The 22,968-nt window shown below is 44.0% G+C and overlaps 4 protein-coding genes across 4 annotated transcripts in view; 2 read left to right on the plus strand and 2 right to left on the minus strand.

The window, feature by feature from the left end:
- Positions 1 to 354: 354 nt before the first annotated feature.
- LOC306738913 (uncharacterized protein) lies at positions 355 to 5,396 on the plus strand (the record flags this gene model as incomplete). Its single annotated transcript, XM_079220841.1, has 5 exons — positions 355 to 491; positions 3,759 to 3,841; positions 4,931 to 5,015; positions 5,109 to 5,170; positions 5,246 to 5,396. The coding sequence occupies exons 1-5, from the start codon at positions 411 to 413 to the stop codon at positions 5,394 to 5,396; spliced, it is 462 nt and encodes a 153-aa protein (XP_079076967.1). The 5' UTR covers positions 355 to 410.
- Positions 689 to 2,848, minus strand: pigc (phosphatidylinositol glycan anchor biosynthesis, class C; the record flags this gene model as incomplete). The annotated part of the gene is made up of 2 exons (XM_079221549.1): positions 689 to 2,540; positions 2,621 to 2,848. The coding sequence occupies 2 exons, from the start codon at positions 2,846 to 2,848 to the stop codon at positions 1,884 to 1,886; spliced, it is 885 nt and encodes a 294-aa protein (XP_079077675.1). The 3' UTR covers positions 689 to 1,883.
- Positions 5,397 to 5,475: 79 nt separating the features above from the next.
- Positions 5,476 to 9,413, minus strand: tmed5 (transmembrane p24 trafficking protein 5; the record flags this gene model as incomplete). Its single annotated transcript, XM_079221312.1, has 4 exons — positions 5,476 to 7,893; positions 8,393 to 8,579; positions 8,725 to 8,822; positions 9,225 to 9,413. The coding sequence occupies 4 exons, from the start codon at positions 9,411 to 9,413 to the stop codon at positions 7,675 to 7,677; spliced, it is 693 nt and encodes a 230-aa protein (XP_079077438.1). The 3' UTR covers positions 5,476 to 7,674.
- Positions 9,414 to 11,786: 2,373 nt separating this feature from the next.
- suco (SUN domain containing ossification factor) overlaps positions 11,787 to 22,968 on the plus strand; it is a gene marked incomplete at both ends in the record, with an annotated part of 36,729 nt that continues 25,547 nt past the window's right edge. The window contains one exon of the mRNA XM_079220842.1: positions 11,787 to 11,839. Within this exon, the coding sequence (XP_079076968.1) occupies positions 11,787 to 11,839 (53 nt within the window). The remainder of the gene's footprint in view (positions 11,840 to 22,968) is intronic.

Genomic DNA, 22,968 nt, shown 5'->3' on the forward strand with positions numbered 1-22,968 from the left:
TATTATTACATTATTTATATGTGTGTGTGTTTATTGGGGTGTATGGTTCTTTTGGCTTATTTGGGGATCCCTGGTGCATATGGGCCACTGTTAAATACAGTGTTATCTAAATATTCAGGGAGGAAAAAATATAATTTGCAACATTTGTTTTTGTTAAGTGTCTAAAAATACAAAATATACATTTAAAAAAAAATACAAAATATGATTAAAAATATGATTTGCAACCGTGCAACCGGTGACGCGCCTTCACTACGACGCGCGTCCCCGTCGCACGTGGAAGCGCGGTTCCCCGAGGAAGAGTAAGGAGGAAGAAGAAGAAGAAGAAGAAGAAGAAGAAGAAGAAGAAGAGGAAGAAGAAGCAGCGGGAGGCCGATTGAACTCTGTTAAAGTCGAGCTTCATCTGCTGCTTCATGGCGCCACCGCAGCGCTCAACAACCACCGCGAGGCACGCGGGCACACGGAGCACCAAGCCGGAGAGAGTAGAGGTGAAGGTACGCCACCTAGCGGCCACACACACACACACACACACACACACACACACACACACACACACACACACACACACACACACACACACACACACACACACGCGCGTTTCTACATTCATGCTTTCTGGTATCCATTTACAACTGTTTTCACAAAAAGAAAAAAAAGATGGCTCCCAAAAAAAGCAGAAGTTTCAGCTGTGGTGTGTTTTTATTGCGTTGAAGTGAAAACATTCTTTAATGTATTGAAACAAAAACAAACACTTTTGGTGTTCGTCTCATTTTTAATGGAAAACGAGGAGTTATCGATTCTACCTTCTTTTTTTGTGGTTTATGGTTAAAATTCATCGTTATAATGAAAAAGTTGCTTTTTTAAAAAGCAACGTGACAATCTCAACAGGTGTTTTTCATCAACCGGCAACGCCTCTGTGACGTCACGGATACGGGTGCGCGCGGCGGGAAATGCAACAATGGCCGGCGGTCCCAAAAGGCACAAATTAGAATACAGTTCACAATAACAGCAGACAAAATGGAAACTACAAGACAAAAATAAATAATGTAACAAAACAAATAGCCAATCACAATTAAAATATTTGTCCAAAATAATGAATTACTGCCAGACTCCTACTTGCATTTGATAAAATCTGAATATTTTGTACATTGCAAGTTACACAATATTGAAAAGCACCTGGAAATCCACAAATATTCAAATTAAAGTGAATACTGCAAGACATTGTTCATCATTATGATTTCTTTAGCCTTTGGAAAATAGAGGTGATTAGTTTTTATCTTAAAGATAGTTACTGGTTTACTGCAGCAGATGCTCTATAGGATGATCAAAAGGAGACGGTTTTATGAAGCATCTCCCAGGTTATTCTGCGTAATACTTCATTATTATTACATACATTAGAAAGGAGCTGTCGGGTGTTGAAAATACATGTGATTCCATTATTTATTTACTGTTGCGTTACACTCCCACTGTAGTAAAAAATTTCCAACTATTTTAATAACTTGCACCGCGGAAACTTTTCTTTATTACAAAACTCTTTTAAAAATCATCATTTAAACGTCTAAATGTTTCATTTTAACACGACAACCCACGGGTTGAAAACACAAAGCATCCGTCTGTTCGTACACCAACAACACACTGAACTCAACCATGAAAAAAGAAACATCCCCGATATCAAATCGGTGCATCAGAACGTGTCCAGCGTGTTAATAAAGTCAGAGGTCAACACTTATGAAGCTAATAGCAGCTTGAACCCAAAGAAAACATCTTCATATTCTCGGTTGGAGTACAACAAGTTGTCATGGCTGTCCGACGGTAAATTAATCCATACAAAGCTCTCAGTAACGCCTCAGAGTGTCGGCCTCGTTGCTCCTCTTGTCTCGGCCCGCTTAGTTGCCGAAGACGCTGAGGTCCTCGTGGATCTCGGCCTCGTCCCAGGGTCCCTGGATGTTGTCCTTGTGCCTCTGCAGCCGGACCAGCAGCAGCGGGCAGAGCAACGTGACGCTCCCCAAGGCCAGGGCCAGGAGCACGGCTCCCCCCGGCCACTGGGACCCCAGGCCGGCCACCCCTGCGACACACACTCCCACACACACCCCGGCGAACTGTCCGGGGGCGGTCCCCCGCAGCCTCTGCAGCAGGCAGGGCCACAGGGCGAACACCAGCAGGGCGCAGGTGATCATGGCGAAGGTGTGCAGGGCCCCGGGCAACCTGGAGGCCAGACACACCGAGGCGAACAGGGCCGCGTTCAGGGAGAGGCTGCCGGGCGGCGAGGGCTGGGCGTAGGGGAAGGACACCAGGTGGGCCAGCAGCATCAAGGCGGACATGGCGTACACCGTGTCGGTGCTCACGGACTCCGTCAGCGTCTTCAGGACCGGCGAGAAGCCGAAGGTGAAGGAGAGAAAAATGGCGGCGCTCTGCAGGTCGGCCAGCCGGGTCCGGCGCTCGCAGCCGGGGTCGACTTGAGACGGCAGCGCTCGGTGCAGACCGTAACCCAGCAGGGCGCAGGCGAGGCTGGTCCACAGCAGCGTCTCGGGGGACAGCAGACTCTGAGAGGACGGCGGAATCATGCATATCATATACATTTATAAAAAAAAAAGAAAGGACACAGTGTTTTCTGGAGCTTTACCTGCTCCATGTAGAGCCAGAGGGTGATGAAGATGGCCACGCAGGACAGCTGCTCGCCGACGAAGCCCGCCTCTCGCACCACGGCCCAGTAGCGGTACTGCCGGATGCCCTCGTTCCTCCGCAATTCCCCCAGGAACCGCTGGTCCACGTAGTTGTCCGGGAACGGCTGGCGCTCCCACAGCACCTTCCGCCAGGGGACAGCTGGACCCGGGGCCCCGTCTGGTCCCATCACCCTGAACACACACACACACACAGTTAAATATATAAAAATTCAGTTGCTTAATATGACACATTAACATTAAACGGCATTATCATCATCATATGCACTGATTACCACAAGGTGTCCAACAACAACTACATGTAGAGGAAAGAACAGCAGAGGCCACTTGGAGACACAAACTGACAATTTAAATTTGGTATATATATATATATATATATATATATATATATATATATATATATATATATATAATTATTTTATGATATTTTTAAATCACTTGGAAGACTGTGGGGATAGGACCATGGGAGCATATTTATAAGTATTGTACTTGCGTAATATTAGCAGGTGTAATTTCGATGCCAACATTAACGATTATTTTACCAAACACGTAAATCAGCTTTATGGACTCTGTGTGAACTACTTTGTGCCAATTTATTTGAGTTATGTTTACGTTGGCTTAAAAACGAGTGCTCTGTCCACCGCGTAGTGAATGTCTCGCTTGTCTTTAACAGCTTTTTTTTTTAACCGTCTTTGACTCACACCTGCGTGTGTTGCGTTCACAGCCCGGTGAACATCTCCGGTCCGAAACTGGGTTTTAACGGTTAGAACGCTGTGGAGCTACTTCCGGCTTTCACGCGACGAATAAAACCCAGACACGCCTGACGTCACCGCGTGTTTACACGAACAAGTTGGCGATGTGTTTAATGTTTTAAAAATAATAATGATTGTCTTACCTGCTTGCGGTGGTATTGTTTTTCTTTTATTCGGCGCTCGATGCGTCAATCTCCGCCTGCCATTTTCCCGGAAGTGAATCGCTTCATCGGAGAGCTCACAGCGCCCCCTGCTGGCGGGCTCTCGTAAAGACAAGAGGCGCGTTACCAACTGTTGACGTTACCTTTGTTCTTTTTTCCTTTGAAAGCTGCCTGTGTTGCACTTACGAGGCCCCGGCTCTGCAGACATCATAAGACCGAACAACCCGCAGAACAACATGCCCGCAAACAGGTAACTTATACATTATGATTATCGTAATGCAAGAAGGTTTGTGCCACTTATAAACGCATTTCAATCAATAAGTCAATCAAAACCTGTGTTTGTCACCCAGTGGGCACACACCTGCAGTACGGGGACATAGATACAACACGTAGACACACACAAACAATAAATACACCGTTTAAAAAAAAGCATATATATATATAGTTTGTATTACAATTGTTTTATCTAGTGGAAGTCTGAGGGGTCCAGATGTAAAAGATTGGAAACAATCAGGCAAAATGTTTTCTGCTTTGTTATATAAGCGTTCTGCTGTGCAGTGAAAAGTTATTTTGCTGCAGAAGTTTACCCTCGTGTTCAGTACATTTCCTTGTGTTTGATGTCAGCAGATAAAAGAGATGGAATTGCCTTTTGCAAATAACTGCACATGTTTATCTACAGTCGACACATCACGGAACACGAAAAGCCTATCTGTGTCGTGTTCAACACTGCCATCGAAATACCACACTCCATTATCATCACCTGCACCCAGAATGCATCTGGGAAAACGCCTGTAACCAATACGATCTGAGAAATCAGAGCTTGATCTCTATAGATATGATTCTATTTGGTGTGAACAGCAACGGAGGCCAATTTTAGAGCGTAATGCAGATTTCGTTAAAGTAGTTTTCTGATACTGTTAGTGGTTTTGAGAATAAACACATAGAATTTGTGCATTTGTCTATATTTACAGCATGCAAATTAAAATATGAAGGCTCTAAATCTGTGGAAATTGCTATTTATATAATTTGTGTGTGAAGTTAAGTGTTTGCTTTTTGCAAGAGATATTTAGTGTTTTTGTTTAGTGTGTAGAGAAGGCCCTAGTTTCATAAATTGTGTTTTAATAACTGCAAAAACTGTAGAAAATGGATGAAACATCATCATCAGGCTCTTGTCATAGTGGAACGTCTAGAGTTCCCCGAGACAAAAGAGACGCTGCTTTCTTTTATTGCACGTCAGATTATTTTCTACTTGCAGGACTCCACTGTTTCTTTTGTCCCATCAATCTCTGTAGTCGACCATGTTGACCGATGTTCACCGATAACCTCGTCTCTCTCGCAGCGGCGGCCCGGGGAGTCGGCCTCAGGCGACTCCGGCAGCCGGTCCACGCAGCAGCCCAAAGGACCCGCCAAGGCCAACCCCCTCGGTAAAGTCTGCCAACACAAAGACGAGTGTTTTTCTCTCTTCCTTATCCGATGCTCTGGGCGTCCTCTCACCTCATCGACCCGTTTGATTCCAGCTGATGATCGAGTCGTGTGTTCCCAGAAGGACCGGATCATTCGCGCAGCATCCGATAGGCCCGTAAGTGAAGCGGCTCAAAGTGTGAGTCTGCGACGGCGAGCAGAGCGGCTCCAACGCCACTTCTTTTCCTTTCAGCTCTGCCTGGCGGCATCCGGGGGAGGTCTCGAGTTCCAGACTGAAGGAATGTCTCATCATCAGATCTCTGCACCGGCCGATCCAGATGACGGCCGACCCGGATTGTCCCGCTGCGCAGGTGATGCACCTGAAGAAGCCCAAGCTTTCCTAAAAGGTATCTAAATAGTTTGAGGCGCGGCCTCCAGGTGCGGTACAACACTTCAAGAGTAGGAACACACGGAAGTCAGAAAGACTGTAGGATTGTTTTAATTTATACACATTTGCAACTACACGGCATTAGTCGAATAAATATCACATTATCCTTTCAAAATATAACTTTACAAAGACAGCTGTTGATCCAGAAACTTTAACAATCTCTTACTCAGTAACTTCAAAATAATTGTCTTCTCGTTTTCATAGAACCACTTTAAATTAAATCCCTCACTTGTTACTTTAATGAAACACAACATGATGGCATAAGCACTTAAACTGAGGATGATTAAAACCATAAACTGCTTAGATATTATTCCAGGAACCCACAATATGAACAAACTGTATAATTTCAAATCAAACTGCTCCAAGTTTGGTTTTACAGCACTTCCAATAAAAGGCTATTAAAAGGGAGACATTACAGGTTATACCACCATTAAACATTTACATTAAGGCAGTTATTTTTTTGTATGAACATTCTGAATTTTATTCTCTTTGAATAAGTGCTAATTTTTATATATTTCCAAAACATGAATCTGAAGCATTAGATAAAGCCAGGTTCAAATTGATTGCTTCTTTTAGTTTTTAAACAGACAGAACGTTGGTTTTACGCCTTGAATCAGAAAATACTATCAACATAAATGTGGCTATGAATGATCTATGAACACACATCTCTGTAAAAACCTTCAGATTATAGAGGAATGAAACTGGACAGTTTGCTGCTGGAGTGGAGATTTCTGGCTTAGTCTAAAAACCTTTAAATATATTTTTTTGAAAACATTTCAGTTGAATAGGGTAAAAGAAAACCACAAAAAAAAAAAAAACATGAAACTTCCCCAGTTGACTTCTGACATTTATTATAAAGGTTTTCTGAACTTATGTTTAAATATGCAAATGAGCATTTAAAAAAGGCAGTGTTTGGTAAATTTAGGAGAAATCTACAGATGCAAGAAGTAGTAAAATTAAACACAAATGTGTATGTTTTATTTCCACTATTTTTAAAAAGACATGGAAGCAAAATCTCAATTGACCAGTGCTTAAACAAAAAAAACACTTTATTTTTTGCCTGTAGTGTCTCGCTGCAAATTCTGACAGCATGAACTCACCGTGTGTTCTTTATCTTACAGCACAAAGTCAGAAGATGGAAACATGCGGCGCTCAGTGACAACAATAAAACAAAATCCTCCTCCCGGCATCCAAAAAATAAAAATCACAAGAAAACCAAACGATATAAAACCTTCTTGAGCAGCTCCTTCACTCACGTCAGAACAAACTGATTATCCTGAAAAAACAAAACACTTTGGAGCCCATTTGTTAATTTACGCTCCAAGAATGAGGACAAAACCCATGTTGTTCCGTGGCTTCAGAGGCAGTGCAACGACCAGGTGTTAGTTTGTAGCGATGGCTCATAAAATATTAATGCAGAGATGAAAGAATAAAAAGAAGAGAGTGGAGAGGCAGCGAACGGACTCAACCGAGCGCTGCACGCGACCTCCCCGGTGTCGGAGAGACACAAATAGACTGTCGTCACAAGAGAGGGCCGGCAGGCGCGACATCTTCACACAGGGAGGCGGCTGTAAGCGGACACCCGGCTTCAGGCCGCCGCGAGAGGAGAGAAGCGCAGTAGTCGTTAGGAGACTCCTTGATTCCTTTCCTCCTCAAGTATTGGCATGAATGAGAAGTTGAGAATGATTATGGCTGTGGTAAAGGGAGCTAAATACAAGCCACCAAAAAGCTACTTTTATGAGTGTAACTACTTAAAAAAAAAAAAAAAAAAAGGGGAATACTTGCTGACTGAGCACTCTTATTGGCAGAAATACAAATTCTTCAGACATCGTATCATTTCTTCATCTAGTTTATCTCAAATGTCCAAAGATTGTTGCATTTGGCCACTGGCCCAGTAACTTAAGGCTCCGTTAGAAAAATCATCACGAAAGTGCTTTTCGCTTTCTGAGGAGAGTCTGCGAAGCGAGGGAGGAGTTTTACAAGAGAGACCACGGGAGGAGTTTTCTGCAGCAAAGAGAGCGAGTTTGCAAAGTAGAGGCGAGGCGATTGGTTACGAGTCGTTCCCGAAGCAACAGCAAAAGAATGTCAAAATATCTGTTTGTGTGCATTGATGACATCTTACGTTAAAAGGTCACACGTCAGAAGATCTACGGGAAGAAAACCAGAAATGTATCCGAGGGCAGGCGTGTTAGTTAGTCTCTCTCCCTGTGTGTCCTCCCAGCCGGAGGGTGGTGTTATGTACGAATTTTCCTCTTATCGTCAAACAGCGAGCGCACCAGGTAGACCTGCACCCCCGAGATCACCATCAGGACGACGACGTTGACGACGGACCAAAAGTTCACCCGGTCGTAGTTGCTCTCCTGGATGTTCCGGTCGCGAGCCTCGAACGCCCGCAGCACCGTCTGGATGTGCACACTTTTGCCCAGCCGAGCCTTCACGTTGTTGATGGTGTCCTGAGGAGGGGACAGGTTATAGAAACGATCACCGAAACGCCACGCAGAGGGATCAAAAATGAAGGGTTACGTCTGAGTTCGTAGAACAGGTCAGGTGTGATCTGAAAGAAAAAAAAAAAAAAAACTACCTCCTGCACAGCTGGGAAAAGCATTTCCTGCCTTTTTTTTTTTAAAGCCAGTGAGTAAGTGAAGTAAGGCTTATGCGACTTCTCACCCAAATTCAAAAGGCAGTTGCCGGTGACGGGGCGTTGCAGGCTATTGTGGTGCAAGCTGAGACAATTGGCTGCCCTCAGCCAATAGGAGAGAGTTCACGACATTCTTGTGACATTGTGCTGAGTTTTTAATGTATAAAGGTTCTCCCACCCGTCTGCTTTTAGACGCATTCCCACCTACTGCCTCACAGCAGAAGTAATTATTGTAAAGAACATATTCTGCACCATCAGTTCTAAATAAGTCTCCACTAAACACTTTTATACAACTACTCTACTGCACCCCTCACCATGATGTCCTCCAGCTTCATGTCCAGCACGTCCGTCCCCTGGACGTACTCCTTCCAGTCCTCCACCTCGTCCTCGTCCTTGTCCATGTTGTCCAGGATCAGCTCGAAGAAGACGAGCTTCTCGGAGACGGCGCTGAAGGTGTTGTCGAAGCAGAACATGTAGTCTCCGGCCTCGGTGTCGTGGACGCTGGAGGGAAAGCATCAGACGGCGTCAACGCTGATGGGCCATGTTGTGCATTTGTTGTGTTACAAATGGGCCACGACTGGATTTTCGTTGTGCAATCCCCTTGTTGCATAATGACAAATCAAATAATCCTAGAATCCCAACTCACGTGTGCACTCCATCCGACTTGTGGTAGTCACTGAACACCACCTCGCCAGAAGGAGCGGTGATTAAGAAATCCACGTCGAGACCTGCGCCATCCAACACCTGCGGGGGCCAGAGACAATATTATGAAAGAAAGTGAGCGACACAATGGGCCTGGACACATTTTGTCCTCCAGGGTAAGACGCTGCAGACATAAAGAAGGCGTGGGGGTGTGAGAGAGCAACTCCCTGACATCTGGAGACACCAGAAAATCAGAGTCAGCTGCACACTGACCTGCAGAACAGGTTTCCTCGAGGTGTGTGTGTGTGTGTGTGTGTGTGTGTGTGTGTGTCCATTGCTCAACAGGAAAAACATAATTAATACAAATGGATGATCCACAACTTTAATGTGTCAGTGTTGCCCCTCGCTTTGGGTGTCAGACAGAGACAGGTAGTTTTCTTGGAGGGCAGTTTAACTCAGATGACGTCATCCCAAGTGGATGCGCGTGTGTTTTGTATAAATCACCTGATACTCGAGCTCCAGCGAGGCGTCTTTCTTCATGGTCTGGTAGAAGCACTCCTTGCGTCCGGCGGGCAGCGTGAACGTGAAGTCGCTGTCCAGCGACTGGGAGAAGGACGCCAGCACCACGAACCTGTCCGAGAGCAGAGCGGCGAACACGGACAGGAGGCACGCGAGCGCCCGGACGGCCTCCATGGCGACGTGCGGCGTCTCAACGGTCCGAAAGAGCCCCGGCGCGGTGTCACGGCAACCAACGGCCGTTTACGTAAGCGGGTTCACGAACTAGCTAAAACTTCACTTCTGTTGGAAATGTTCTCCTCACTTTTAGTACTGACGACTGTCTAAACCTCAGGACCCCGCCGGTTTAAAAAAATAATAAAAAATACACATTTAAATTATCACTTCAAACAAAGTCGGATCTATTTGTCGTTTTATTGTATCTTACTCTTATTAATATCATATATTTATAATACAAAATATATTAGACAGTCCACGATTTCATTTAAGTGCAGGCACATATTTAGCTAGCTTTCCCGAACTGCACTGTGGGATATGTAGTTGTCGTAAACCCTCTTATATACACAGTCTATATATGGGATAAACAGAATACACCGTAGATAGTGTGTTCAGAAATACAATTATTTGTTTTAATAACTAATAGTTAATTCCCAATAAAATTGACACATTTGGAGGGGGGGAAAGAGTGGATTGACAATGTATAAATAAAATATAAAGATTTGTTTTTCTGGAGTTCATGTGTTTCATTACATTACATCACATTTCATTTAGCTGACGCTTTTATAAGTGCATTCAACCATGAGTATAAACTTGGAACAACAAGAATCAAGAAAGTACAATTTCATATACAGTGAAAGTACAGTTTCCATGCTGACTAATTCATATATACTGTATATATCATTCCAGTGTATTTACGTTTTTATTTGAATGATCTCTGGATTTCCAGCTAACGTTTCTGACCCATTCAATGAAACATGAAATTAGGTTCGTTCGAGATGAGCCAGTTCTGCGCAGAATCGATCGGCGGCGATCGGCGCGCAATGCATGCCGGTTAGATTTGTGTCCGACTTGGTCCCGATTTGCTCTGACGTCATGCACACGTGGTCAACGATACTCTCACGAGACCAAGCCGGCTGTCAATTTCAGAGTCAGTCGCCGCAGTTGCTCTCAAACGACTGCTTGGCCCAGTGCATGATGGGAAACGCCTGGATCTCGCCACATCAGAGAGCTGATTGGCTCTTAGATCTGACAGCAAACACAACGTGTTGTAGAAAATCCTTATTTTATGTGTAGTTGTAATACTTAACCCTCGATTATTGACTATTTGTCTCATGTTTAATCTAAAAACACATCTTGTGTGGTTGATAATACAAAATCGTATTTTCATAACACATATCTAAACCAGTAGTAATGTATTTCACAGGCAGACATAAAAATACCAAAGGATGCAGCTACACAGTCATTTCTACATCAATATATATATTTATAAACACATATAATAAATCCAAACGTGATCTGTAAACTACAAGTAAACAAAAGTTCGGAACTAACAGGAAGTACTTTTTTCTGTGACTTCCTATGTTTACTTTGAAGGCAGCTGACAACTGTCCGACTTGATTGCAGTTTTTTGTCAACGCCTCCTGCTGCGGCCGCTGCTCTCGTCTGGATTCCAGGCGAGGCGCAGCTCTAACGAACGAGCCTAATGACATTGATCCATGATGATAGATAATGTTTATGATATAATAAATACATGATACAGATAATACAATTTAGCTGCATTGCAATCCAATCGATGCTTAATAACGAATGTTTTTGAAGTACCTTTTATTTAGATGGTCTTAAATATACATTTTTGTCCGACATGAAAGTGCTGAGGGGGAAAGTACACAATGTTCACATTCCTCACCGCACACCTCATCAAGTAATTTGGACTTCCACGTGTGTTGTCTTTTACCAAATCAAAGGTTTCCGCGTTAGTCATTTATATTGAAACGTTTGACATCAGACTATTGAGTAATACAATTTAAATATTGCGTGCTTTGGTGATTTACTTATCAGGATATAGGTGACGCGTTCGGCTCCAGCTCCACAGTCACCAGCTCACCCTCTGTCCAAAGGGGGCGTTTTGTCCGCTACGGCTCCTATGATTGGTCAACACAGAGCAGGGGGTTGAACACACCTGTGATTGGTCAACGTATTCACAGCTGCGGTTTGATTGGTCAGATAGGAAGGGGTTGAACACACCTATGATTGGTCGACAAATCCACAGCTGCGATTTGATTGGCCAGACTCGGGAGCAAGGGTTGAACATACCGAGAGGCAGCTACCTCCACAGCAGCAGTTGCTGTTCAAGCCGAACAAGAAGCGGCCAACTGTGCCGCACAATGACAAGAAATAGCCTAACCTTAAGTGTAGGTTTTAGCCACAGAAGACAGTTGGTTCATTTGTAATCAACAAGGCAACAAAAAGCGTGTCTTCGGTGTCTTGTGTCGCCGTGAGAGACTAGAAGCCCCCCCAAAGAGCGAGGATGTTGGTCCCCGCGGGAAGATAATGAAGAGGCTGCGCGTTTTGTTGGTGTGCCTCATTGTAGCTCTCCTGTGCTGGTAAGCTAACGTCTCCATCTTCACGAAACCTCAGTAACCACACGTGAGCCCGATGACAGGCGTATTAATGGGAGAAACCGCGTTTAATGACGACCTCACCGGTCCGTCGCGTGGTGTCTTTTTGCCGCATTACATCCGCCTGTCATCGGTGTTCAGTGACATGACTCCTCCGCGTTACTCGGCTAACGTTATCGGCTCGTTACTGTGACGAGACGAGACCCACGAGAGGACCGTTTGCGTGTTTTATTTCTCGGTACTTGACCCACCTGTTTGATGAAGTTTGTTGTTGTTGAATTTTGTATTTATTATGTTTTTAAGTGGGTTAGCTAGCCCAGCTGTTGAATAGCAGCATAAGCTAGCTAACCTACACCAGTTAACATGGGCTGTGGATGAAAACCTGACTTATCTGATGGCTGGTAACGTACATTACGTTTTAAAAACGATAACTAAGAAATCATGAACGTGACAAGCTGCTTTCTCTTTGAGATTTATAATGGTACCGATTGTAACCATTACTTCAGTGGGTTATTTTCCAATTAATGGACTTAACCATCTGACAAGCTTGTAACTCCCAAGCTGATGTCTTTACATTGTTTAGTTAGTATTGGGCATGATATTTTAACCTGAATGACTATTATAATGATAAGAAATACAAAATAATCAAGCTTTTTTTTCTGTTAGCGTTGTCAGCCTACCTAATAAATGGTTAAAAACAAGTGAAATACTAAATTAAAATGGATAAATGTGGGTCAACCAATGAGTGTAGATACAGGATGCATAACGGTGATGAGCAACAGTCTACACATTTAACGGATCCATATTATGTTACACAATGTGAATAAGTTTCATTATAAGACATGGTGTGTGTAGTTTACCATGCACGGAGCAGGTAAGAATAATACGCAGGGGTTTTGTGAAATGGGATTAGCAAGCCGGCTAACATGCTACCTTTATCCAGATTGGTGACTCAGGAGGAGATAACCTTCTATCGTGTGGCCTGAGGACTGTTTCGTCTTTCTCCAAAGTCCTAGTCAATTTGTCCGTGATGACAAATCCCCAATCGCATTTCCTGACAATGTAGAGGGTCAGATGATTTCCACATACTATATGTTTGAAAACATTATCCCCAAAGCATCGTAAACAAACTTTAATGCTCATCATTTATTGAGCTAGACAAGGATGAGATTTATGGAAGGATCTAATGAATAAGTAACACCGTCTCTGGTGTAATAGCTTCATGGTATTTGCAAGAGAGAAGCAAAGTGGTATAGAATAAGTCTAAATAATTGGTCAGACTGAAGAGAGAAATACGAGCTCACTGAACCAACCTTTGGTAAATCCTCTTCTTAGTTTCTGTTTGTGTTCTTTGTACTCTTTTATTTCTTTTCCTGAAGAATGATCACATTCCCATTTGATTATTTCAAAAGAGTTCAGGTGTTGTTCATAAGATGTAGCGTGCCTATTAGCACGCTACATCTTCAATGCACATAGCAGGCAAACAAAGTAGAAATAACAACACAGCATTGAAACACAGCAGCGTTCTGCTCTCGGCCTCCTGAGGGCCGGTGGAAACAGGGATACTGACTGAGGGAATCAACACATTTGTAGCTGGTCATTTAAATTCAAGAAAACTTCCAAGGGGGGGTGTTGATTTTAACTTCACGAATGAGACATCCTTCCCTGGTAACGGCTATCTGCGATGACAGCCTTGCATGTTTAAAACCTCAGTGCCCTCTTTCCACTTTCCAACAAACAAACTCATGGCCATGCAACCACACACACACGGGCCTCATTGCATGCAAACCCTTTTTAGCGTGCTGCTGTCGGCTTCTCACTCCTCTGTGCCAGCTCTCACACTTCCCATTGGGAACAGGGAATGCAGTCCCTGCAGTAATCCGAAGGTTTCCAAGGCAGCAGTAATTTCAGGCAGAAAGGGGCTCTGTGTTGGGAGGCTAGAGGCTGTGATAGGGCATCATTCTGTCATCAGTCCCCCCTCCCCCCCCCTGCTGTTTTTAAATAACCGTGTCCAGATTCCATGCTTTTATTTGATAGATACAATCTGCTTGCTGCTCAGCTAGAGGTCTTTATTGTTTAAAGGCACAGCAGAGAACGGGTTTTGTGTCTGCAATGACGCCGTAGTTGCAACTGTGGGATCTCGCTGTGTTTACGGTGAGCTAGCTCAGGCTGGTAATGTCGGCATCACTGGAGAAAGCGCGCATGGTGTGAGGTTGCACACATTTCTAGCCACGGTAATTGTGAGTAATGATAGTCTCCCACATACCGATTATAGTTTGGATTTTAACTTCTAGACGTGGTATGAGTGTGGCGGTGTATTAGCATTCTTCTCTGCAGTAACACTTTGTTGGACTTTCTCTCTCTGCCTGCTAATCCTATATTCTGCAAAATACACTGTTGGGTTTGTGATCATTAGTTTCACAGCCATTTGAAAATGATTGTTATTATGAAACACGATTAGCGCTCGTGGAGAAGACTGTCCAGCTGGACAACTTCATATTTAAAGGTGTTGACTCACCTGATTGCTGTGCAATTTAGTTATTTTTCTCTCCTGTTGATTAGTCTTCCGTGTAATTAAATAACTTTGAAGTAGTTTAAAGGGCTCGAGGGTGTTGCTGTGTGTTTTTGCTCGTGCTCATCATACACTCGGAGGTGTTTTCATGTTTGCGCTGGATCTTTTGACACCAGTCCGGTAACCAAACACCATAGGGTTCAGCTTGTCCAACCAGTTTCCTCTCATAGGTCATCTATAGGATGAGGCGGCCTATAGGGGCTTTTTACGTACCCTCTGCTGCCTGATCGGGATTTCCCAGCTTCAGTGCTCGAGCTGTCCTGTGTGTGTGAGAGACGCTCCTGTTTTTTGCAGCACAAATATTTTTAGATTAAAAAAAAAAAAAAAAGGAAGAAAGTTTGCAGCCTCATGGAGTTTTTCAAATGCAGCATCAGCTGATTTCCTCTTCACTACACACACGCTGAATGTTTTGCGTAAGCAAAGGTTTAATGTGTCTTGTCCTTGTGCCCCTCTGTCTGAACGGTGTCCTCTGAAGCTTGCTCAAAGGCCATGTGAGCACTATGCAAAGAAGGAACCCAGGACATAGTTAGAGGACCCTCCCGTTAAAAGAACTATGTGTTCTGTCCGTTGTGACCACATTGTAAACGTTTCCCTTTCTGGGGGCGACTGTTGCATAAGTAGATCCGCCTCCTCATGCCCACGTGGGCCAGTGCTGCTCGTCCTTCCCACCAGTGGACTCCCAGCAGCACCTGTACTGGTTACTGAGGAGAAGAGTTTCCATCCACATATGTCTATATATGAAAAGCATTTGTTTGGCTCACTTTTTTTTTTTTTTAGAAAAATATTTTGATGCACTAAATGGGATACAGGAACATTTAACCACGTGATTGATCAGCTGTTTCTGCTGTCGGCGTCGCTCCGAATATTCCATCATGTGTGAATGCTTGTCTTTGTCTCTGGGCTGCATGACAAATGCCCAACAGTAGCTGATAAGAATGAAATCTTATGAAACAAATCCCTGAACACTTCGTCTCCTCTGTTTACTGGCTGGATTACAGCGAAACAGAGACGGCCCTGTGTGTGTTTTTGTTTCTTTTGGGCTGCTCCAGCCGTGAAAGGAGCGACGGGAGGCTTGAAGGTGAAATGGAAGCTAACCAAGCCAGTAGCTTAGCTTAGCTCTCCCTGAAGCTCATCCACTCATTGCATCCAGCGTGACTTTTATGATCCTGCGATGCCGCATGGCTGCTGTGATTTGCAGCATGCCCTTGTTTTTGCGCTCCTCTTTCGCCGTGCCTTCGCCAGACCACTCCTTTTTGTTCTTGTTGTTCTGGTAATACCTCTCATGTGAAGGTGCAAACACCTCTGGGAATTTTCCCCCAGCGTCTAAACATTTTGAATGTGCGTTTGCCACATTCTGACTTCACGATCAAGTGGTTAAAAAAGAGAATTATCAGCGCAATTTATAACCCAACCCGGAGGAGGCGTTGAGATATACTTTGCACTGCGCTGTCTTTCATAGTCGGAAGGAAATTTTTGATATGAATAATGAATGGTTGCAGATGTCGAAACCGGCGTAATGCCCACTCATGCATAAGCAACAACATGCTGTACAGTCACGCAATGCAAGTTATGTACATGAGGATGCACGGATAAGACATGCATGATTTCATGATTGTGTCCCAGAAAATTATCTCTCAGATAAAATGATCTTATGAAAATTATTAAATTAACTTACACTTACACAATGCAGAGCTCAAAGTCAATGCATGTTGCAGCTTGTTAGTATGTGGTTATCTGATTAGCTTCTGTTCTTATCCTCTCTCGGATAACTTTCTGAGTAAAGATGAGGCGGCATATCTCTCAGCTAAATGCTATCGAAGGTACTTCATTTCACATGTACGTTTTTAAAGCATTGATTAACTTAAAGACGTTGGAACTGGATGCGTTTCTAAAGCAAGGCAACAAAAAGCCAGAGGGGTTGTATGTCTGAGCAAACATGACATTTGACCTAGATGTCAAAAAAGCCATTTCACCAGGTAATGCCATCAGTCTGCATTTTAAGAATTCACTTTTATAAATGCATCAAATAATAAATGGTCATGTTTTGTTATTTGTTCTATTTTATATCACTTTTCTTTGTATTTCTGTGATTGACGGACAAAATCATCAATTTAAAGACTAAAAGGAACTAAAAAAGAAACACCTGTCATTATCTTTAGCTTTTAAAAAGTACAAGCTAGATATCTATGATGAATAATAACACAGTGAAATGTGCGATTGGAATAAAATCCTCTCGACAAGACGTCTTCCATTTGTCTGACTGCCAATCAGCTGCCAAAGTGACTCAAAGACGTCGTGATAAAAACCTTCCTTTTTCCTGGACTGTTTAATGGAGACCGGCGGCTCAGTGACCGAGTTCGTCTCTCGCAGAGTTCAGCGCTGCAGGCTGGCAGCTCTGGTTTTATGTGAGGAGACGGAGCTGGACTGGCACCCCGAGAGCAAACTATTGTTCCTGCCCAGTGGCCGTGAAGGCCGGTCTCCCTTCTGCTCGGCTCCACCGCGTTGCTGCTGTGCGCTGGCGGCTAGATCATCGCTGGCTGAAATGTGTGCACCGAGGTGTCTAAAGTGAGAGCTAATCGGTAGAGCTGGACGATCAAAACAATATCGAATCCAGATGGCAATCAGGGCTATTGTTTTCATTATTGATTCATCTGCAGATACATTTTTCCAATAAAAGAAAATGGCCGACACAGAGCCAAATTTGACGCCTTGAAGTGTCTTGTTTTATTATAATATAAATTGATAAATGTTATTGTAGATCAATTCATACGAGAGGCTGGAATCAAGAAAATGGAATTGTTTGTTACAATATTTCTACTTGAGAAATTACTGAAATGATTGATCAATTATCTACATTTAATCTTGATAATTGATTATTTAAAAACAGCTCAGCTCTTCCATTTTAATTTGGATGTCTTGTACATTTCTTTTTTTTTTCCTAGGTTTTTGCAATAATTGCTTTTTAAAAATGTGGGTTTTTTAACTTCTCGCAACAGGATCATCGACTTGGTCGAGAAAGAATTAGTAGAACTGGACGTGTAGAACCTGATTAGTCTGTTAACTTGAACTGGCTTGAGTCGAAAATAGAAACAAAAAGCAGATGTAAAAGGATCGCGCATCCTCTGTTTCAGTTGTGTCACGCCATCTCGTCTCTAACTTCCTCGTGCCCGAAAACATAATGAACATCTACATATTCTTCATAAACTTCCATTACGTTCTTGTATATTTGCTACTAAAAACAGGTGGACACCAATGGTACCATTTCTGGCCAGTAGGCTCTTCTTTCCAGGATCCTGTTGCTTGCATAATACTTTTCCCGGAAATTAGAAAGTCAGTGAGAGTTAAATGCAGCCGGATTCTCTGAGGGTGAATAGCTCTCTGAGGGTGAATAGCTGTCTGAGGGTGAATAGCTGTCTGAGGGTGAATAGCTGTCTGAGGGTGAATAGCTCTCTGAGGGCATCGTCGTGTCTTAAAGGTGGAGGCTTGCGTCACATCGACCAGCAGAGATGTGACGTGTGTTTGCTGTGTGAGGACAAAGAGTTAACTGATGTGACTATTTAACCACTCAGGGTTCAGTTCGAGCTCATTTTTGTGGTTGTATTTTCTCAGAAGCAATTACTAATGCGAGTCATTTAATAGGTTTTTAATTGTACGTCGGAGTCTAAAAACATTTAAGGCATGAAAAGCTTCCATCTCCAGTGGGTTTAACTCGTCTCTACAGACGTTTGTGATCGCTGGATGCTGTGTGTTCTCTGAAGGTCACACTAAAACCAGGGGTTGCTTTGCTTTTTTTCGCTGTTTCCCCCTTTCTTAAAAAGGCTCTTGTTTCTCCTCCTCCTCTCTCTCTGTGGCTCGCTGCTCTTCTCTGTTTACCTTATCGTTACCGACCTGCCTGCTCAAACCGTGTGTCGGTGGGGGTCTAGCTCTCTTTCTTTGTCGAAGGCTGAGTCATGTATGTGACGTTGAATGTGTGCCTTTTTTTTCCCCTCCCTCACGGTCTGGGGGAGGGCAATGTACAGAAAGATATCCTGTCCATTGTTGACACGCATGGCGAAAGAACATAATGTACTGAAGGCAATAATGGCACGTTTCTTTCCCAAGCTTGCAGATAAAGTCGCACCAATGCCATAAAATGTACTTTCCTCAAGCCGGCGGCTGAATGCAAGATGCAATTGTCTTATTTCAGGGCAAAATAATTTGATTTGTTATGGACATTGGAACTGAATGGGCTATACAGTAGGCTCATGGTTTATATGTAGGAGTCAAATGTATTGTCACAGCATTCATGTTTTTTATATATATATATATATATATATATATATATATATATATATATATATATATATATATATATATATATATATATATATTTTAAACGTGGGGTTTCCTTGCTCGTTAGGACGTCACTGTTTGCGTTGGAGACTGTATGGTAAATGTTTCACCGCGCTGTACACTGTGTCCCGCGGTGGCTGTAAATGAGTTTTTGTTCCCCTGCTGTGTCGGGCGATGCGTACATTGTGTTGTATGACACACCCACCCATGCTAACACTCACTGGCTTTTCCTATCAAACAACATTATATCACATGGCGTCCTCCATTGTCCCGCGCCGATGTTCCCCACGTCGGATTCCCCCGAGCCTCTTTGATCCGCCGTGTGACTGGGACAGCACTCCGACCGCCGGTCTTTTGTCGAGCTCGGCATCAAAGAAGACGTTCAGATACGGTCACTTCCGTTCATTGCAATAAGCAGCATTATATATTTTAGGCGGGGACAGTTATGGCTGCATGCTCGAAGGACGATTATCTGATTGTATGACGTGTTTTCTGCGACTTTTATGCGGTTGCCTGCATATTGCACCGCTTTTTTGTTTGTTTGAATAAAGTTTGTTTTCCGACATCTTCGGGCCCATTGGCAGACGCACCTGGCAGATATCTGCACTCAAGAGCAGTGATTTTTCAACCAGTGTGCCGAGAGATCGTCAGGTGCGCCGTGGGAAATCTTTTCACTTAATCGATCCCAAAAAAATATTATTTAGTTGCCTGCAATACAGTGGCTGGCCTAGTAATTGAATACTCTTCCATGCCACGCAATAATTGCCCACCATACATGCTGTATTATGCTACAATGTGACTTTTTGGTTGTTGGTTTTATTGTAGAAAATGTGCCGCGGCTCAAAAAAAGATTGAAACACACTTCTCTAGAGTTCTACTTTCTAGTTCATGGGGTCTCTGGCCAGACCTTCCCTCGAGGTACTCAAGGTATTACTGCTTTATTTTAAGTTTAACACCCGTATCCCTGGTTGTGGCTGTAAAGGTCCTTAATGTCGGCAGGTAGCCAATCTGTTGGGTGAACGTAGCCCCTCGGCAGCAGTCTTTCTCCCTCCAGGTGACTTGGCCTACTTGGTGCTGCACAGGCGAGCCTCCAAACAGAGGCGTGTGTGTTCATTCACACACTGCATCCTTGACGTCTGTGTACACTTTGAAGGATTCACGTGCGTCACAGAGCCGACGTCGTCCAAGATCCCGATACATCAGAGAGGCGAGCGAGCTTCACGAGTAGCTGTGTGTGTCTTTCGTTGCGTTAGATGAGCTCAAGTGGTTTATCAAACTGTGATCATCCGGCTTTAAGAGCAAACCAGTTGAAGTAGTTTCATCTGCCAGCGACCGCTGGGCCGGCGCCAGTGTGTTCAGTCGCACGGCTCGGTAACGGGAAGCGTAGGAAAGCGACCGATCAAGTTCTCTCTGAACTGAAAGTGTGACTTCTGTTTATTGGCACAGCGCTTTATTAATCCAAGCTAATATTACCAGTCAATTGAATGTATTTATTCCTTTTTTTTTAATGCAGGTGGTGGATTGATATTTTAAGCTTAGCTACAATTATTTCAGACGGGCTCTCGTCCTCCGCTCCGCCAACACATCCACCACTCCAATCCCATTAGCGGCGGCCAATGCTGCTAATGGGGCTAATGGGTTTACAGCAGCGATGTAGAAAACATCCATTCTCATCCTTTCCCTGTTTATACGTGAACTATCCGCCAGTGAAGTCTCTCAAAACCGAGCTTCCCTGTGGTATTGATGTGCTTGATGGCCTAAGAATGGTAGAGATGCTATCAATGGGTTTTTGCCAATAGTCGGTATAAATCTCTCCTGGCCAGTAAATGGACGAAATGGATGAATTTGTATTATTCAGATAACGCTCTGAACTAAAATACTTGTTTTGCATGCAAAGATTCAAGGTTTGTGATCTTAAACTCCATGCTTTCAAATGTGTGTTGGGCCTTGATGAGATGATTGCATAATAATGACCGGAAAAAAATGAATAGGCGCCCAAAACACTGACCAAATAGTGGCTCAAGGGCCATTTTTTTCTTTGCTTGCGCTGTCTCTCCTCGTGAAGGAAACATGTACCGTAACAGGACATGTTTAGATTTGAAGATGGTTTATTGCCAAGCATGTTTGCACATACAAGGAATCTGAAAGGGTAAATGTACAGGAGAGAGTGGGGAAGCCCTGTTAATTCATTGACGATAAAAACAACGTATTGCTGTGAAGTCGGTGTGTATCCGACGAGCAAACGGACCCCAGGTACGGCCGGTCGGGTCCAGAAGAGTTGGCGTGGTCTGGTTGGAGAGCTGTTCACCAGTTCAGCCACTCGGTCCCAGCTGCCCCGGCGATGCACCAGTGGAGAGGATTACGGAGGATCAGCAGGCTTTAAAACAAACTGCTGCTCTACGTCGTTCCACCGCTTCGGCGTGGAGGAAAATCCGAGCTCGGCCTAAAGGCTTCTCTCCGACGCTCCGCCCCCACCGTTTCCTCTGAGTGGTGACGACATGTTTTTGTCTGCCTGGCAGATGCGCTGGCCTACTTTTCCTGCCGAAGCCTTCGGCCATCGCTCCTCCCTGCCCCACAATCCACCTCTGCCCACGCGGGTCCTGGATTCTCTCTCCTCAGCTGTTTTTCCCCTCCCTATCTTTGGCAGCTCTGTGGAGGTAAACAGTATGTTGTAGTGGTTCAAACAAACAACATTTGGAGTTTGTGATGGTTTACACTGACTTCAGAGCCGTTGAAATGGTTTTCTGGCACTGTGGTGAAGATAATAAAAGAACAAAAACAATCTTTATCTGCCAATATGGATCATCAATTGGTATCGGCGGCAAAACAAAGTGGGATTGTATCTCAAATCCGTGATCCAAACTGTTAGTGGTACGATCCTCTCATAGATGTTGCTCTGTGTAAAACAGCAGGATTTATTTGGCCTTGTGTGTGTGTGTGTTTTTTGTGTGGTTGTTTGCTCTCACAAAGCACGTGATTCGGCTTTGGTGAGTCGACGGATCGGTTTATACGAAAACATGAACCGACTCACTGCATCATGGACCCATCTCCCGGCACCGCACATCGCCTATCCAGAATAATCCGCACTTCAGTGGGAAAACATCACAAGGCGTTGGAAAGCTTGAGGACAGACGCACTGTTCAAGTTCCTATTGCATTTAAAAATCAAGAATAATGTAGTGGCTTCTGGATTTGATCAATCAATTTTCCAAATGTCTCTTTTCCTCCTCCTATTTATTTATCGGTGGTCTCTATTTTCCGCCAGCGCAGTTGACCCGGTGACCAAGTTCTAGTATTTTAATTTAAGACAATTAAGGAGGGACTTAGTGTCCATCACGTGCTGTCGGTTCAAGGCTGTGCGAGTGTTGAGATTTAGGCCAAGAGAAGGAAAGGCAGCAGCTAATCTGCCATGTCCCAGGTTATTTATATATATATGCCGTGTCATGCTACGAGGAAGCTCTCTCCAGCTAAACTAATCAAACAGTAAAGAGTCAACAGGCGCATAAAGGAGGATGATGTTGATCATGTTGTCACGCTCGACGCCTCTGGAAACTTTTAGGAGGCCGCAGCACAGTTTGCATGCGTGATATTTGACTGGCTGCTGGCAGATGCGTCTCTTCAGCCCCGTCGTCTCTGTTGTTTCTGCAGTCTGTGTCCACCCCCGTCGGGTGGGACGGGACGGTTGATTTAAACCAGGTCTCCCCCGGCTCTGAATGGTCCTAAAGCCAACAGGAAATAACAGAGGATTTGGCTGTTCGGAACCGGCGGAGACGGTTGTGTCTGTGTTCAATCGGTGCAAAGCTGTGCTGCTGAAGTTGATGTTGTTTCTGCAACACTTCAAGGATTCAGAGATAATTCATCACCGTTATGCAACAGAGATGCACAACAAAATTGGGTTTTTTCATTTTTATCTGCATCATAAGGAATGTGTACAGCAGCAGCGACAATAAACAATTCTCCGGCCAGATAATATGGCCGACATCTTCACGTTAGAAGTTTAAACATGAGGGAAAAAGAAAGTAGAGTTGTTCTGGAAAGCGCCTAAAATGCCGGATCGGGTATGGATGTGTTTATGCACCGATCTGATATCATGTCATCATATGATTTTTATCACCTCTTGTATGCAAAACTGGAATAAAAACAACACGAGCCACCTGCTTCCCGGTCCGTGCATCCTGCTCCATCTAATACGACACACCTGGTTAAACACT

This window comes from Taurulus bubalis, assembly GCF_910589615.1.
Source record: "Taurulus bubalis genome assembly, chromosome: 7".
Taxonomy (NCBI): domain Eukaryota; kingdom Metazoa; phylum Chordata; class Actinopteri; order Perciformes; family Cottidae; genus Taurulus; species Taurulus bubalis.